Source organism: Oenanthe melanoleuca, chromosome 1A (assembly GCF_029582105.1).
Source record: "Oenanthe melanoleuca isolate GR-GAL-2019-014 chromosome 1A, OMel1.0, whole genome shotgun sequence".
Taxonomy (NCBI): Eukaryota; Metazoa; Chordata; class Aves; order Passeriformes; family Muscicapidae; genus Oenanthe; species Oenanthe melanoleuca.
Genome location: NC_079334.1, coordinates 49,519,763 through 49,538,771, shown reverse-complemented (window position 1 = coordinate 49,538,771; position 19,009 = coordinate 49,519,763). Strand labels below are relative to the sequence as shown.

Here is a 19,009-nt window from a genome sequence, read left to right as displayed (position 1 = left end):
TATAGCCCTTTCACTACTATAGCAATCAATTGATTTACAGCATCTTTAGAACATCATGCCTGAACTCCTCCCTCTTAGATCTGCAAATGTCCTTGAAACACTTGGCCACCCAGTGCCTGTCTACTGTTTCTTGACATGAACTTTCCATATGTAACAGAATTTCCATACTCACAGAAAAGTTCCCATCAGAGTGCTCTTTTAAGTGAAAGGGCACTTGGAAGAAGGTATCTGTAAGATGTTAGTAAAGCATCAAAATTTAAAAAGTAAATTGCTTCTTTAATCTGTTTCCAAAGGACTAATCCTACTTCAGATCCCAGCTATTTTATATTGTATACTTGAAAATTCTAAATGTTCAGAAATGGACAAGGTAGTCCACAAACACCATTTCATCTACAGCAAAAATGCTTAGGAAATCCATGAATTTGGGGGTTAATAATGCCAGAGAAGATGCACATGAATTCACCTGCTCTCTATTTCACTCTCTGTTTAAGAAAGAAAAATATCCACTACAATTCCAGGCTCTTTCCTTTTCCAGTAAAGAAGGACACAATTGTCTAGAATGTTTTATTTTTCAATTCCAAAAGAATATTCATACGAATAATTCACATTAATGACTGGAAAAACTAAGTAACTGGAGATACATAACATTGTAAATAACTTTTCTCCAGAGTATGTGGAAGTGTTCTGAATGTCAGCATTTTGTTCAAATAAGCAGCTCTTAATTATAGTTTTAATTGATTATTAGTACTTAACTACATGTGTACAGAGGGAAGATATTCTGTGTGAATAATTATATGCTACATTCAAAAAAAACCAGTCATTTGTTTCCACTGCACAATTTATTCAGTTTCAAATTAGAAAAAATTACTATTTATTTGACAATTTGCATGCATAAACTCAAAACATTTCAGCTCAAAAAATTACGAATTTCTTGCAGTCTTGTATTAAGGCGTTCAGGAATTCCACCTAGGCAGACAAATATCTGGATTTAAAAAAAAAAAAAAATCAAAATAGACAGACAAGTTACAAGTCAGATTTACTTCTGTTAACAAATATGACCACAGTGAGTCCTGGTAGTGTAGACAGTTGCATTCCTTATTTTTTCAGTGTGTATAGCTGATAGGGGTCAAAGTGATTGGGGAAGAGTTATCTTCAGCAAAAGTTTCTTCAACAGTTTCTTGATTTGGAGTGCTGAATAAGCCATTGTAATGTTATGTCTGCCAAGATAGATGAAACAAAATTAGAAACTTAACAGCCTGTTTGCAGACTGTAGAAGCACAACACCCCCAGCAGGTTAATACAAATACAAAAACCCTAACCAAACAAAACCCAGAAACCCCAGTTCCCATTCATACATAAATAAAGTTCAGAACTTCAACCTACAGGTTGCTTTTTTCTAGTCATTTTTTGTATGTTTTTAAATCATGTGCATTTTGTATTTTTGAAGTATGATGACTGACATCAGGTTCTCTAAATCACAGATAGGGAACTGCTGAAAAAGCAAAGATTTAAGATGACCATAAAACAAACTGTAAAATCCACACTAGAATTAAATGCTGTGTGAGAACAAAGGCAAATACACAAACAGAAGGAATGAGAAGGGCAAACATCTGACAATATATTAAGAAGCTATTTAGGTAGGTTGTAGGAGTCCAAGGTCTCTGAAAGACATGCAACATTGGACTAAAATTTGATAGCTGAAATTGGCACCCTTCCTGATGCAATCCAATGCATTGAGCTGAAAACTGCAGCAGTTCACAAACTGATTCATGAGCAGATTAGATGGTTTTGCCTCAAGGCAGTAACATCTGTCAGGAAGGCAGGAAAGATGTCAGGGGGCAGCAGCAGCTCTAGCCCCCAAATTGAAATTTGTTGCCATATTTGTCTTAAGTTCAAGACAGCACTCCATGAATACCCTTGCAGACCAGCTTAGGCACCGAGACTGCAGATAAAAACATCCCACTGCATTTATACCAAAGCTAATCATTATATAATTATCTTCCACAGTCTCTCAGGACCCAGTAACTGGCAGCCTTACACCTACACGTCCTGATAAGACCAGTTAGCTAGACTGCAGTTTGCACTGAAAAACCAGTATCATCTCATTCAACTGCACTGACATCAGTCAAAAACACAGAGGAAGAAGACAGCTCCCAGTCTTCTCCTTAACAGACGAGCAGTTTCATCAATTTAATAAGCCAGCACAACAGTCTTTCATTATAAATGGTACTTTCCATTTGGTCTCCCTAGCTTCTTGCCCAACCTCTTTTCTCAAGGTCTTCCTCAAAATACAGCACATGGTGCTCCAACAATGCCCACACAGTCCCAAATGGTATACACAGTGTGCTCCAATTTTTTATTTTGTTTTGGCAAATACTCAAGAACCTGGCTAGTCTTTCTAGGCACAATATTATACTGGAAGATACCTGACCAAGTCTCAGTTAGGATTCGAGTCTTTTCCACCACTAGCCCCAGAACTTCCACAAGTAAGTAATCTACACTGTTCTGCATTAATGATCATTCTTTCATGCAAATTTTAGCATGCTTCTTGTTGCATGCTTTTCTCTTCCAGGATATCCAGATATATGGACTGGGACCAAAATATATTTTCTCTATTATTCTTTCAGAAATTAAGCTTTTCTTACAAGTTTCCAGTCACAATCCCATTTCTAAGAATCTCCACTGCAGCGTTATCAATTTGATGAGGACCAAGCACATAACTTCTAAAATCTCAGTAACATTCACTGCCCTTGAACTACTGAGATTATTCCGTGTTGTCTTCTACAGTCCTTATCTCCTGAAGTCTAATCTTCCCCAGTGTAGCAGCACCTTCTGTGCATCTCCCTCACTCAGAGATAACAGCTGTACCCCAAGCTGCAGTACACATGGGTCTGGTCTCCTTCAAACTAACAAGTCGTGTACACCACATCCAGGAGATGCCCTCACTGCCTAACAAATCTCTGCACACAGCTGAAATCTCCCCCAGCTCACTGAAGTCCAGGAGCCATCTCACCATTTCCACTACCTGATTTTCTGTGTAGGATGGAAATTTCCTCTGCTGCTGAGAGAAAGTGGCTTTCTTCCCATTCCCACTCTCCCAGTTTCTCACTCAGCTGAGCCCTACAGAGCTGCCCAGCTCTTCTATCAAGTCCGGCTTCCTTGCACAGCAGCTATGAATACCTAGCCAGGCTAGATCCCATCCCATCCAGCACCACTTGTGTCAGCAGCATGCAGAGAAGGGTGGCACAGAGGTAGAATGCCCCCAGACAACTGCTGCTGCTGCTAGCTCAGCCTGTGCTTCATCCCTTCCTCCTGCCCTGTGGAGTGAAGGGAATGGGAGAACATGACAGAGAAAAGCGACAGGAAAGTGGAAGGTAGGAGAGAGTGGAAAAGGCAAAAAGCAAAGGCAGATGGAAGACAAGTTCATGGGGTTAGATCATCACTGACTACAGGATACACTCATTGCATTTCCACTTGGAAGAAAGGGCCCATCCCTCAGTTTGAGGAACAGCCACATGCACATAAAACCTGCTTACCAAATAAAACCATGTATGGAGTCAATCACCAAAGTTTTTTTAGGATCATCTAATAACTACAAGGTCTTCATATGCAGCTACTGTTTTTTCAAAAGTAACACAGGTTTCTTGTAAAGGATTCAATTATTCCAGGCTTTAAATACGCTTTTCCAGGGACCCTGGTAAATTAACTTCTCACAGAAATAAATATTTCTACAAGATTTTTTTTTAAATTACACATAATTCTATGTTGAAACAAATACAGCCATATATAATATTTGCAAAATATCTTTCAATGTAAATTGAGATCTTCAATAATACAGTGGAGTTAGATGTTCAAGCCTGATCTGATCCAAAGTACAAAGCATACACTGATGACACGAAGAAGCTTACCTATGTTATCCTTCTCTTTACAGGAAATGGAATAGCAACAGATTTCTCTGTCTTGAATAGCTGAAAGGTTTCTACAGAAACAAAAATGAAATTTCCACTAAATTATATGTTTTCTACTTTTTGCTCAGTACGTTCAATTTTATTCTCAAATGTTAAATTCTTAAAATATGCCACTGCACACAGAAAACCACACGTTTCTTAAACTATAAGGATAAAAAGGTATAAAGTCATATCACAAAAATTTGAATTTGTTATTAGCTCAGTGTAATAGTGAGAAATAAAACCAGAAAAATCCATAAGCTAAAAATAATGTTTTGTGGTCGCAACCAAGTATTACTCATGTCTTATCTTTCACCCTTTTCTCCAGTAAATCATAATATCTATAAAAATGATCACACCATTTATCTTCAGGATGTTTACTACATCATACTTAATATATTAAATCTGACTCCTACTGAAAGGATGCCTCTACATTAGGGAGAAACTGATTCTTAATCAACTTCTTTCTGAGAATTCTCCAATCCCCCTCAGAACTTTTGAACACTTTGCTATTTTTTCATTCATTTATCCTCACACAAGTGACAAAGACATGCACAAAACATTTTCCTGAAACAGTTGCAAAGTGAAGACACTGAGACCAAACAAGAGACTCAAATATAAATATGGACCTCCCTGGACTTCAGGAGAGCAAACCTGGCCTCTTCAGGGATCTTCTTGGAAAAGTCCCATGAAGTTAGGCCCTGTAGCAAAGAAGAGCTTAAGGAAGCTGCTTAATATTCAAAGTTCATCTCCAAACTTTAGAATAACCTATCCTAACAAGCCTTTAAAAAAAGCCAAAAGGCATTAAGTGGATGAACTAATAAGCTCTTGGCAAAACCCCATCCTCAATGATGGGAAAACAGGATTATCTGAAATAACTTTACATAACCAAACAACAATCAAGAGAGATTCAAATCTACTGCAGTCAGATGTCAGCCTAGATCACTACATCAGGCACCAGCAGAGCTCAAAGTGGAATATCTGAGAATGTAAAATAGCATATTTTATAACCAGTTATTGCCATAGACTACCAATAATTTTGACTTACATATCAAACTTCACAGTATATCAGCTTTTTACAAAAGCAGCTACTTACAATTTCTCAATTAACTGCTTCTCATCCAGTGCACCTGGGAGGTCTCGTTTATTTCCAAGAACTAACACCTGAAAGAAATAATTCATATGCATATTAAATCCAGGAGCAATGAAAGTTTATTTTGAAATGAAAATGAAAGTTTTTGTTGGCATTATTCTGCTATCTAGAATCTAACAGAGGACATATTCAAAACAACCAACGACTGTGGGAACATCATGGAAATCCCACTCCTAGTCAGGACCAGATGCTGGATGTATACTCTCTAAAAACTGGATCAAATTATTTCTGGGTGTATTAATATCAGAAGTTTCCTCTGGAAGTGAATCTCTCCATTCTAGATGGCATTATAGGATGGTATCAGATTAAATGCAAAGAAATGTGGAAGAGAGCACACATCAGGTATACTCAAGCCACCAAAGGATATTCAGTTCAGAGGACCAGACTGATGTTAATCAGAAGCAGGGCCCCAGCAGCAGAGGCTGGTCATAAAGACCCAGACAAATTTCTCTCTACGTTTTTTTGCTCCCTTGATTAACACTGATGCACTAAACAGCTCAGCCTCTGAACTAAGTATCACCTAAGCACCAGCCACCTCTCTTTCCAATTTGAGCATCCATGGTGGAATCTGAAAGGCAGCCATTAGGAATTAAGTCCAAGAAATGCAGAAAATTTACCAAATAGAGGCTGGACCTTCAGAGATCCTATTTAAGGCTTCAAGTATAAATGAAGGACAGATAAATGGGTTAAGCACATTCTAAGATAAAGTAAGCAATGGAAGGTTTTTCTAGTTATGATTGCATTATTGCCTTCTAGATGTGCTACAATTCTAAATAAAGACTGTCCCATTATATCCCATTAATCTGGAACATATTAAACTCATTACTTGCAGTCCAGATTAATAAAGTTGCTCTAAAACCTATAGTGCCAAATCCTGAGTACAATAAATTGAAGGAAGTTCAATACTAATTACTACATATGAAATAAAAGTAAGTAAAAAGTCACCATACCTTGGAAATTACCATGCAGTTCAGACTGGGCATTTGGAATGTGATATAACATATAAAAGGCAAGGAACTTAATTAAATACTACTGAAGATACGTCAGACCAATCACTTCAGTAAGGAAAAGTGAAAAGCAAAAAAGCACACGAAGAGAGTGCAAAGGACAGGCAATGACACTCCCCATGAACAGCATAACTGTAGATTTCTGTAGGATTTTTCAACAGATAATTGACATACAAAATCACAATAGCAAAACTCATAAAGATGGAGAACCACTTGAAAAACTCTCCCTTGAGAATAGTGGGAGGAGAGGAGGGAGAGAGAGGGAGACTGACTGTATACTGGAAGTACCATTTTATACAGACCAATTCCCAGGCATTCATGGGGTGCCGATGCCATTCCTATAACTGATGGCAAGTGTACAAAGACTTCCTTTAGTCTCCACCTTCATATTCCTAATTTTTCTAAGAGTGCTCAACGTATCAAGGCTGCATCATATATAACCTAGGATTTTCAAGAGACCAGATAAACCAGCTCATGAGGATTTAGGCCACACTGTCAACATTCAGGTAAGAATAATGAAAATACTTACTGGAATTCCATGCAATTGTGGCTTATCTATCAAACTGTGTAGCTCATTCTTTGAAGCTTCTACTTTTTCTAAGTCTGCTGCATCCACCATGTAACTGCAACGAGAAACAGTTATTTATGGCAACTGACCATTACCTGCAGAAATTTACACTTAAACATCTGAAATGTGATAAATGTGTTGATATTGACAAGAGCATTAGAAAAATCCGAAGTTGTATAAGCCTGCATTTGTTGATATAGGAAGACAGAGTTAAATATAGCCTGTGGGAAAAAATAGCCTGGAATATGCAATTACTTACATGTCTGGGTTGCTGCATGTGGAAAACATACTACTTTTAATGTATTAGGTGATGGAGGTAGACAGAAGAAAAAAATCTATTTTATTTATATACAATATAATGTAATACCTAATTTTATAACAACATATATTGCATTGTACATTTTCTATGGACATACAAAAGAAAACTTACACAACTGCATTGACTCCTCTGCAATAACGCTCCCACATGCTTCGAAACCTTGGCTGTCCTCCAATGTCCCACACCTGAAAAGGTAAGAACACTCCAGCCCCAAAATAGTTTTTGATGACATAGTCCTAACACAATAGAATAAATTAACTCTTACATGCAGCATGCAAGCTATCGCCAATTCCAAAATTTTATTAAAAATCTTCTTGGCCCCTTCCAGATAATGAAGGGGGACTGGCACAGTCAGTGCCTGTAAGTCAGGCCTGTGACACCAAAAGCTCCAAATGTTCCTTTGAAGAATGTTACCCTTTCCCACCCACTGAAAGAAAAATCTTACTCACATACTGAAATGAATTATGGCAAATGCAGTGTCTCAAAACAAAAAAGAATATCATCATTGTATGAAACAGTCACACAGGTTAATTTTTAATGTGGCTACGGAGACCTGAGCTAACTTATCAAAATGTATCAACAGGATAAAGACAGAGAGTAAATAAACAAAGAGCAGGTCGGAGAGCAGACTGAATCCACATAAAGGATGATACTCCCCATTCTAAGGAGCTCCAACACAGCTCTCCCACTGGTTCAACAAATGTGCTTTAAAAGACACATGGATTAATTAATCAGAACAAGAAAAGAAACAGTAGTATAGGTAGGACTGAAGTGATTAAGCAGTGTTTCTCGAAGAAAAGAAGCTTAAATTCTGCTTGTGATGTTATAAAAGCTCCAATCCCATAAATACTCACACATGTTATTAGTGTCCAGCAATCCCATGAAATTCCTATTTATAAAAACATTAACACCCTATTTTTCTGTACAGGTGTTAGGTATTCTGTTTTACTTACAAAAAGAATGGTATTTTTGGTGGATAACAGTATCTTGTTTCAAAACTGTTTCTCTGATCAAAATATCAGGCAACATATCTACATCATGTAGGCCAGGGTTTTGTGATAATTTATCTGTCACAGCTACATCCAAAGACCATTGTGTTACAAGTGACACACAGATTAAGACAGTGTTGAACACTGTAAAATAAAAGTAATGGATTTGTTCCTCTGCCAATGACAATGAGAAGTAATTATTTCTTTTTTTAATCATATTTAGCTATCAAAACAATATATATTATATACCAGATCTAGGAGGCATATATATTACAGAAGATACCAAATTTGGTAGTAATATATACAGAAACAAAGTTTTTTAAGAGTTGTCCTCACATTTACACTATAAATCCAACTGAAGCCTGATGTGGCAACAAAGCTTTGCACAAAAGACCAAGACTTCACAGACCCATGGGTAAGGCCTTTTCCAATTAATGTCCACTATTTTCTTAATTTCACAGCCTGTGAATCATATTTATGTATCAATTTCTGTATAATTTTCAATATCTTGTATTCATATTTTAGAAATAAATATTTCCCAATTCACCATCAAAATAATTCCCTGACTGATATCTTACCTCTCCTTCCAACATAAAATTATTGCATCACCTAAATGTAGAGTGCCTTTTGATCCCCTGAAGATCAAAAATTTTACACATGGAAGAGCTTCTGACCATGAACTGGGTAACAATTATTATCTGTACTGACATTTGAAGCACTGTATCAAAGGTCTTAGTAAAATAAACCTTTATGCTTTAAAAGCTTGAACGTGATGAGCACAGTTGAGCAGTATGGTTAGGTGACAAAACGTACACCAACACTAATTACTCCAATAACTCATCAAGACCTTGAAACTATCCAAAGCCATCTGGTGTGCTTCTGTGTGTCTCAAAAGAGAAACGAAATTATTTTCTTGGTAGACCCGAGGAAAAAAGGGAAAGATGATAGGGTAAGCTAGTAGTTAGATCAGATTTTTGGAATGCTGCTAGCCATGAAAATCTACAAGATGATGTAGCCTGGACTAATCACAAAATAAATAATACAAGATAAAAAAATTCTGGTTTTGTCCTTGCTTGATGATATATTATATCTTGTGGTATTAAATTGCACTGCAGAACAAGATTACTCTCATTAGGAGAAAAAGTCACCTTGAAACAATGGAAAGATAAGTCATTTCCAGTCAGTTTCCCTAATCAGGCTTACAGCTATTCATTAAAGTACAACATGAAGGACACAATATAGACTAGGTGCTTTGGAATCAAGTTCACATCAATACAGTAATAATGACCTGAAATATGGAAAAGAAATAAATGTATGAAATAAAAAAGCATCTTCACCTCTTTCCCTCTGAGATCAAAATGGTTTTAATAGCAATTTTCTAATACTCTTTATTATATTGACTAGCCAATGAAAGGTTCAACTACTTAATTCAAAACACAAATTGCTGCACCAAACCATTTTCACAGTACACAACTGAAAAGACAGAACTGTGAGAATACAAGAGGTACCCAGGAAGAAAAGGGGAGAGGCCTTAATGTTAAAGAAGTTTTCTTCCATGAGCCTTGCATGTTTTGCATATCAACTATTTTTGCATTCCAGTACTTAATACACAGGTAAAAAAGTATGTACTGGGTATGAATGGGGATAGGCAGGAGACTAAAACTTAACACCTGAACATACAGCTAGCTATATAAAGAAGTTTACTTTGGCTGGTTGTTTTTAAAAAGACACTAGTCTTCAAATTTCTCCCATGGCTTTTACGGCCCCTCAGAATTAAAAGTTTCATAATATTTAAATGGTAATTTTATCCCTAGAACACCAGTTGATTTTAAGAATCAGTAAAAGCTTACAGAATGACCAAAATGAGAAAAAGTTTTTTTGATACATTGTACCATTGTCTCACAGATTAACTTCTCAAGGATTTGTTGTTCAGGCTCAATCTCAAAGGCATGTAGCTTGTTGGTAGTGCATTTTAACATCACTGGTTTACACTCCTATCTACTCCTATAGTGCAGTAATTCTTCTTATGTTTGCAGGTCTACACTGTCATTAATTAGTGTAATATTTTAATCTGTAAACTAGACCACCATGATGGAACCACTGTTTACCATATATTAACCTGAGATATATCAAATTCTTCTAAAAGAGGAAACTTTGGATTTACCTCTTTCCAATTTCTTCAGGAGGATCTAAGACTCCATCTTAAGACCATAGCTATTAGCTGTGTTTAAGGAGCTGATTCTTCACTTTTGCACAGAGCTGTATCATGACAGTTGAGGAAAAAGTGCACATGAATAGGTTCAAAGACTTTTGAAAGCTTTCAGTTACAGGAAGGTTCATTAACACTCTAGCTGTGTTTCTTCAAATTAGCTCATATTGTGGGAAGGCTTGATGGTTCATCAGAAAGTTGCAGGAAAAGTGTTTTCTACATGCCATGTTACACAGCTTTTTTCAGTCTCACAGTAGTCAGCAAAGTCTAGACAGCCTTTCAGCTGATCAGATGTAACATCTTGTTTAGGATGACAGAATTATGCTCTAGGCTTGACAGTACTGACTACAGCTCCCCTAACTTTTAAAAGAACTTAAGCCTCAGTGCAGACACATAGCTGTTTACATGCAGACATCTCAACCTGCAAGATGAATCCAACACCACAAATATTTGAACTTGGAAATGTATCTTCTTGGAAGTATGCAGGAAGTATCAGCCATAAAACCTAACCTAAGCAAATAGGTGAGGAATTTGTTAAGCAGAGAGGAGTATTTGGGCAGAATAAAGCAGCATCAGTAACATCCACCACACTGTCCACAGACAAGCCTAAGATGTGACCAATGAGCTCACAGACAGCAAAAAGTCATTGCATTCATAGCCAACTCAGTGTGTAATGATAGGAGGCTACTAGAAAGCATAGGACAACTTCAACCACCTAAAATTCAGGCATTTAATCCAGGTGACCAAAATTTATCTTTGGCTACTGAAGTGCTCAGAGGGCACCAACAGCAGGAAATTATTCTGTTTTGCCCACTTTGAACCAATTCACCCACCAGGTGAACCATTCTTGCAAAGCACCCACTGCTCCCCAGCAAGTTCAGAAACTGGCTCAGGCTGGGTTACTTACCACCTGGCTAAGCTCAAGAGGGACAAATCCTAAACAATCACCTATTCTAGACTGGAACTTCAACCAAAAATCCATCTTTTTTGCCTAATAAACAGAAGAATAAAAAACCTAATAACCTTAATATTTTTACTAAATTGCTCTGTATATACAAATTTATACAGTATAACTTGTAGTACCTACCAGCCATATAACTTAATATGGAAGTTAGAATATCTTACTACTTTAGAATACTGACTACTTATTGTCCTATATATATGAAATGTCTTCATAGTTATTCTTAGTCAAAAAATGTGCAACGTGGTTACATTTTCTGCAGGCAACATTTCTCAGAACACTATGTTCTTTGAAATCAGTCTTGGCCCTTTAAAGAACTCTGTTCTCCCTCCTCACTGGTGATAAAAGTCCAACTTTTAAACAAACCATTAGGCATTTTAATCACATCAGCTTAAAAAAAAAGCATTTCAATGTTCATAATTTAATAATATTTTCACTGAAGAACTGGAAATAGACTTGCAACACAAAATGCTCACGAAGTATCTTCAACTCCTGACAACAAGCACAGAAGCATTTTAATGGGAGAGAGCATTTCTAAGTGATCTAGGGGCTATTTGCCATTTTATCAGAGACACAAAATACAACACTAGAAGGATCTACAGGTGAGTTTTAAACAGGACACAAAAGCAAAGTCCCTTCCTACAGGTTCTGCCAGTCCATTTCCCTAGCCTGTCAGGGTCCTTCTGGATGGCAGCAGAACTCTTTGCTGCACCAGCCACTCTTCCCAGTTTTGTACTAGCAGCAAACTTGTTGAAGGTCCCACCTTGTCCCACCACCGAGGTCACTAATGAACACACTAAACCATCCCTGGGATTTAGCACTAGTAACTGGGCTGCCTGCTGTGGATCACAGCCCTTCTGAATTCATCAGTACAGTTCTTCCTTACAGAATAACTATCATAAAACACTGGGACATCCAGAAAAAAAAAAAAAAATTATTGAAATAACCACTCTGAGTTGAAATCAGGCCAGACATGGCACAGCTTCTTCAGAGTGATCCACGTCAAACAGAACAGCCAGTATGTGCTAAAACACTTCTGAAGCTACACTCAGAGTACACACACAGGCCTGTATTACTGCATGACATTTGAAATGAAAATATGACAGGTAAGATAACCTGAACAGTAAGAGGAAGAATTACAAAGCAGGAGGATTCTGCTTCTATGAGGAAGTGCAGAGGCCTGAAAACACTACTGTCCAGAGCAGGAGTACTGCAACAAAGGAAGCTGGCAGAGGAATGCACAGAGCTGGTGTCCTCCTCCTGCCTCTCTGCCACATCAGAGCCCAATGCAAGCAGCAAGAAGCACAGCTTTGCTCTCCCGCAGCCAGGCTGTGCAGGGTGTGGTGGAGGGACACCGGCACCTAGTGGTGACAGCTGGGGTGACCACAGCCCATCGCCAGCTCCAGTCCCTGCTCTCCACTCCCTCCAGACCACAAGGGCCAGGAAGTGCAGAATCTGCCTGGCCACACTACTCTAAGAAAAACAAATGCAAGAGCAAGAGCAATGAATCTGTTGCATTATCGGTATGCACCAAATGTCTGTGGTGATGCTTCCTTTTAACTGAGACTGCTCTAAGACCATCACTGCAAGAATCAAAAGCTGCTTATCTGGATATTCCCAATCACTTTAAACAGCAGTTCACAATTCAAATCTTCTGAGGTTCTTGAAACTTGGCTTGTTATTTTATTAATTGCTGTCTAGGTCGTTGAACAGTAAATCTCACCAAAGCAAATGGACTGCTAATACTAAGCAGATGCAAAAAACAGAAAAACCATCAAAACCAAATCACTCAGCAAACAGCAAAACTTGTTTAGAATTAAAGTCTCAAAGTCATTCAGTCAGATATTTTTGTCAGTGAAAAAAAAAAAGATAGCCATCAGTTGTGTAATGAACTTAAACAGAATAGCTCTAGCAGATCCCTAGGTTGTAGTACATAAAATATTTCAGTGCTAGAAATCATCCTGTACTTCAACACTTCAACCACCACCTCAAATTACAAAGCTGCCCACTTATATTTCAAATACTATGTGGTAAAATCCTTCCTTTATTACCTTCTCTTCTTGGAAATAACAGATGACAGGTTACTAAACGTATTGGTAAGTCAAAATTTGACAATCGTGGTTAAAGCTGACATTCTAAACAGGTTTAGCTTCAATTTAAGGACATCTGAAACTGGCATCTTCCTACAAAACATTTCCATTTGTGTAAATCGGTGTTTTTCTTTCAGTGTGGTTCAGATAAATATCATACACACATGCATGCCAGTGACCATGCTTTTACATATTAAGATTACAGAGTAAAAATGAGAATAAATCTTTGGCTTATGGAAATATGCAGCAAAATCAGAAGAAAGGAAAAAAATCCCAGTGTTTCAGTTCTTTCCACCTTCTGGAATTGTACAGAATTTGCACATGGAACTGAAGTAAAGAAAACAGGCAGTGATACTGCACCAGCATAGTACTTCCTTCTTAGTGGACTACCCCAAAATACAACAAAAAACTGATAAAGGATTAGTATCACCTTATTGCTGGGTTTGCAACTTACTTTTCCAAAAGTGATATATCTTATACATAGAATGCAAATTTTTCACGTGATGACATTTTGACTCAGATGATTTCTCAGCCTCAATTTTGTAGTAAGTTTAATTGATTCTGTTTTGCAGTGTCCCCTGAAATGTTTCAAATAGGTTTGACACAAAGTCAAGTCTTTGCTTAGCATAAAGAGCATTCAGATTATGTTTAAAGAACTTCACAGGCTTAGTAAAATAACAATTTATCCATGAGGTTTAATAGCTGACAGTTGAATATCATCGTTTTTCTGAGAAGGGTTACCTGTTTTGTTGGGATAAAAAGGTTAAAGAAAATTTTATTCTGAATCCTTGTTACTGGACTGCAAATCACTCATAAAAGGATTCTAGCAAGAGGCACCTCCTCATCATTCTTGAGTCATCAACTTATCAACAGATGATGTAATTTTTCTCAAAGTAAAATAATTTTGGAAACCTTATCTAGCAATAATCTGTAAGATCTTAACCTAGATACAGGAATAGTGACATACAAGTAGTTTATCCTGACAGACTTTTAAGGAAATAAGCATCTATGTGCAGAAGTCATATTCCCATACACCCCCTTACTTTCACTGAATGCTATTGTAGCAGAGACTGTAAGAATGAGTCAAGATATCTTCCTGTGCAGACTGGCTTACAAACCAAGAATCGTTTTTGAAACTAATAAACATACTAATATGCTAGCATTATCTCCTTATTCTTAAAAATTCTATTATAGCAACTATAAATAAAATTACTTTTGAGATCAAAGAGTAAAACAAGAGTTCCACAAAAACTCACCCATACCCTCTCTGCACAACTTAATCTTGCAACATCATTTGCTCAGACAACTCTGCTATAAACTATTAATAAGTTTTTTCTTGAACTATCCTGGCTCAAAAAATACTTTATTTTGATGACTGCTAACTAGTGAAAGATTTTTGCCTAGTTTAATGAACCATCAACAACTTTTCTGTTGTCTTCTACATCTGACAATTCTGCAGCAGCATTGGTACCAACCTTCCAACTATGCCTATGTTTTCTCTCTATCAATTATGGCCACATTGCTTCTCTGCAAAAGAAAAAAACAAAGGAAATTCCTATTCTTGTGGCTTATTTATGAATGCAGTAACTTTTTTATTGACTGTGGCATCTCTGGAATGTGATCCGTGGTTTAGGAGTCATACCAAATCTGAGGAAGGGTATCTGTAGAACTGAGGGGAAAAAAAGGACTTACATATTATGGAAAAGTAGTGAAAAGTCAAGGTAAAGACAAAAATCTAGATTCCCTTGACTATTTCTAGCCAAAAGTTGTAAACTTCATCTAGACTAATCAACCAGGCTCCCTTCATAAACAACAGACAGTGTCTTAATGCCACCAGAGTGATTTATCTCTACTTTGATGCCTATGTGTCTCTATAGCTCTAAATGATGGTTCCCTGATAACTGACTTAAGGCAGATGTTCTACTTCAGCATAGCTAACGTGAGCCAAACCACACTCTCCACTGAGATACCTAAGTTAGAAGTCAAGTCACTCCAGATTTCACTTTGAGTTGGGAGGAGAGGGGAAGGGGAAGAGAGAAGATAGATAAATCCCCAGGAGTCAATTCAGCTACCTCAGCATCTCCACATTTTATGATCTTCCTAAGAAAGCTTCTGCCTGGCATGGAATACAATGAAATAAAACAGATTAATATAACAGAGAAATGTATAATTATTGTGTTAAAAAAGTTACTTTGGAGCTAGATAAGGGACCCTACAATCTTTTAAGAAATTTCCTGTCTTTCATATTTCCAGTTGAAATTATTAATTTTTTTTCTATTACTTATTCCCTCTGTATTGATTCAAACATGCACACCTACCTTTATGGTAACATTTCCTTTTGTTATTTTTCTCATATTGAAGCCTACTGTAGGAATCATATCTTCTGTGAACTGCCCCGACTAGAATACAAAACCAAAATTATATTTATTATAAAACAGCTGATACACACAAGAAAGGTTCTAATTTGCAATATAAAAAAATTTATTTTACAATGCTGTAAAATATCACATTAATTTTCAGCAAGAATACTGGCCAGCACTTCAATTACTGCATTGTCACATCAAGGAAGACTGTTCATTTCAGTCCCTTTAAATGATCTTTTATTCTCTTTAGCAACAAAGATCACCCCAGAAACCACGAGACTTCAGATAATTCTTCATCTGATCCTTTGGCATTACAGCCAAAATATATAACTGTAGGATGATTTGAGTTAAAAGAAACCTTCAAAGGTCACTTAGTCCTATACCCTCAATATGATAAAATATTATAAAACTGACTACACCATGATTCTTTTTCTGTCGTTTCTAACTACTGTTACCACTATCTTAACTTCACATATAAAAACAGTGAAGGACTACCCATGCAGAGAGTACTATGTGCAGACTTGTTTCTGCAGTGTAGGTGACAGCAGAAGAATCCTGCTGCAGAGCTAAGAGGATGTCATTAAGATAGAAAAGTACAAGGTACTAACTCAGTGCACCATAAACCCCAAACATAAATGCTGCCTTCTTCTCCTCCAGGTTTAGAGAAATATTTTCATAACAGACATTTCTCATCACACCAACTGGAATCTTACAGACTTCTACCCACTACAGAAGACACCTTTTGAGGATAAAGACAAAACTCAGATCTGAGCATCATTCACTCTTCCTTTTGGAAATGCATCATTAACAAGCTATTTTGTCCCTGGGACATGGTATAGTAAGATAGGCAGTTTGTTACTTAAGTTATGTCCTCACAGAGGTCCAGGTGCTCTCTGCAACAGACACAGCAATCCTGGTTTTCCAGTCATTCAGCAAGGAAAGCAGTACCTTCTGGGCCTGCCACTGCCCTTCCATATCTATCTGCCCATATTTACCTCATCAACCCATGTGCCCCGGGTTAGCTTTCTTTTTTTGGAAGAAAATATGGGCATATGGACAAGGTAGGATGCAGTCATGTTCCATCAGTTCCCTCTCATCTGAGAAATGGGGGATCAAAGCTTCAGGGTGCACTGGAACAGCAATGTGTCTCTCAGTCTACACCTATTTCTGGGATCTGTACAACTTCTGAAACTTTTCTCTTTCCTGTTTGTAATGGAGTGAGAATACACTGCCTACAGTTTGAATTTACAATGTAAGGTTAATAATCTTTAATCTGGGGCTTTAAAAGCTGCATAACTTTTGACAGTTACATGATTGTCTCACAAGATTTTGGAGTCTGGAATCAGATCCTTCAGGCAAGAAACAATTTTTATGAGTTCCTTGTTCAACCTGACGTACGGGAATCTAAATTATGTGCTATACATCTTTACCATCTTTTGTCCTTTTTTCCCTCTTCCTCTCAGCTTCAGTAACTTGTCAACAGCAGTAGGGAAAAAAGTGAAGGCAAAAGCAGCTGCAGTGTCTACACTGTCAGAAGTTTTTAACTGGATGTAGTAAGACAAAGCCAACCAGTAAACCCTCCTGTGTGTTGGGTACTGGTCTGCCCAGGAAAATGGTGGAGTCATCATCCCTGGAAGTCTTCAAGAATGGACTGGACCTGGCATTTTGTCCTATGGCATAGCTGACACGGTGGTGTTCAGTCAAATGTTGGATTTAATGATCTTGGAGTTCTTTTCTACTCTTAATAATTCTATAATTATACAAACTTGTTAAAATATGTAGTAGCTATATTGGTGAAGGACTGACATATAAACACATATGAACACATAAAAACTGAAAATGTAGCATCTTTACTCAAGGACAGGAATGCCAGACACTTAACTCAGGAGGCTTTAGAAAGTCAGAATTCTACTTTTTGTCAGCAAATTATACATCATATGCATATGCTAAACTGGAAAACAAAAATAAAATAAATAAAAAACCAAACCACCATAACTCCTCTAGTATTGGGGATAGAATGTAAAAAATCAGCATCCTCATGACTGGTCTTTAATCTTTTCCTCTAAAAATTCTGGTTGAATGGAACCAGATACAAAGGAGGTATTATGTCCACAATTTTTTATTTTCTTACATAGTGAAGAAAAGAAAGGAATAGGATAATTTGCCTACATTAGTCCAAGAACTCTGTTTACTGTGTTTTAAGTGTTGTAACCACCTCACCACCATAAAGTAAAAAGTCTGTACTACTGTGCTTGCTTACATGACAAACTGCCTATGTTTATGAATATTTAAGAAGTGTGAAAAAAACTGGTCGTATTTCAATAAAAAACAGATTACCTCCAGACACAAACAAAAAATAACTGATGTGAAGAAGTTTGTAATGTTCTCAAAAAGTTTCTGAATATTGAACTGATAATGCACACCTTCATTACCCCCTACCATATCAACAATGGACCAGATTCTACTCCATTACATCAATGCACATCTACAGTAGAAAGCAGTGACTTTGTCCAAGGTTTCCATTGGTAACTAACAACTAAATATGGCTCAAACTCTTGAGAGCAGAGACTGTCTCAAAGGGTGTTTATTCAGTCTTAGCACGATAGGATCTCTGAGTGCTCTTGCAAAGTGAAAAAAAGTGTGATTTCCAACGTTTTTTCTTGATCCACTGCAGTTTGCATTTTAAGTAGCCACTATTTTGCAACAGCTATTTTCATCGTCACACTCTAGCCACGTATTCACAAACATACATAGAGTTCCCAATGTTTGCCCTTTCCACATCAACAGTATTCAAGAGTAAACTATTATTCACTGCCTTGTCCTAATTCTTCTTCAAAATTCTCCAACCACTTCCCTTCAGTGATTATCATGCCATGCCATCTCCAGACTGGAAGATCCAAAATCTACAAAACCTGCAATGTGTGACCCTCCCTCAGTCACAAAACATGAATGCCTTGTAGAATACTCTTAAGAAATAACATTTTCAGGGAAAATCAGACCTGCACTAACAGGAGTGCTCTGGTGTTGAAGATAACATCAAGACTAACACCTACAATGCCATTCCATTGGTGGAGTAGTACAAGGGAGTGGATAAACAGTTACACAAAGTCTGCCATCACACACTACTGAGGTCTCTGAACTGCTGTGCTCTTCTTTGCTCTGTTCATGAAAACAATCCAAGAAGCAAGGTGATTTGTCATGCCTTTTCCCCATTCCTCGGCAGGGCCTGCCCTTGGGAAATGAACACTTCCAATGGGCACAAGAAGCATCAAGGCCTATCTCAGCAAGATCACCTGAGTGCCTGACAAACCAACTAAAATACCAGCTACAGGTATATTCCACCAATTGCTGATGTCACCCAAAACATACTTTAACTGGACACTTGCCATTCCTTTTTCTCCTT

At 37.4% G+C, this 19,009-nt stretch overlaps 1 protein-coding gene across 1 annotated transcript in view; it reads right to left on the bottom strand.

The window, feature by feature from the left end:
• Positions 1-820: 820 nt before the first annotated feature.
• Positions 821-19,009, bottom strand: part of LOC130248312 (ADP-ribosylation factor-like protein 8B) — a 19,522-nt gene continuing 1,333 nt past the window's right edge. Inside the window, exons 2-7 of the mRNA XM_056481984.1 lie at positions 15,562-15,642; positions 7,106-7,179; positions 6,637-6,730; positions 5,044-5,111; positions 3,909-3,979; positions 821-1,217 (exon numbers count right to left, since the gene is read on the bottom strand). Of these exons, the coding sequence (XP_056337959.1) occupies positions 1,168-1,217; positions 3,909-3,979; positions 5,044-5,111; positions 6,637-6,730; positions 7,106-7,179; positions 15,562-15,642 (438 nt within the window). The 3' untranslated portion in view covers positions 821-1,167. The remainder of the gene's footprint in view (positions 1,218-3,908; positions 3,980-5,043; positions 5,112-6,636; positions 6,731-7,105; positions 7,180-15,561; positions 15,643-19,009) is intronic.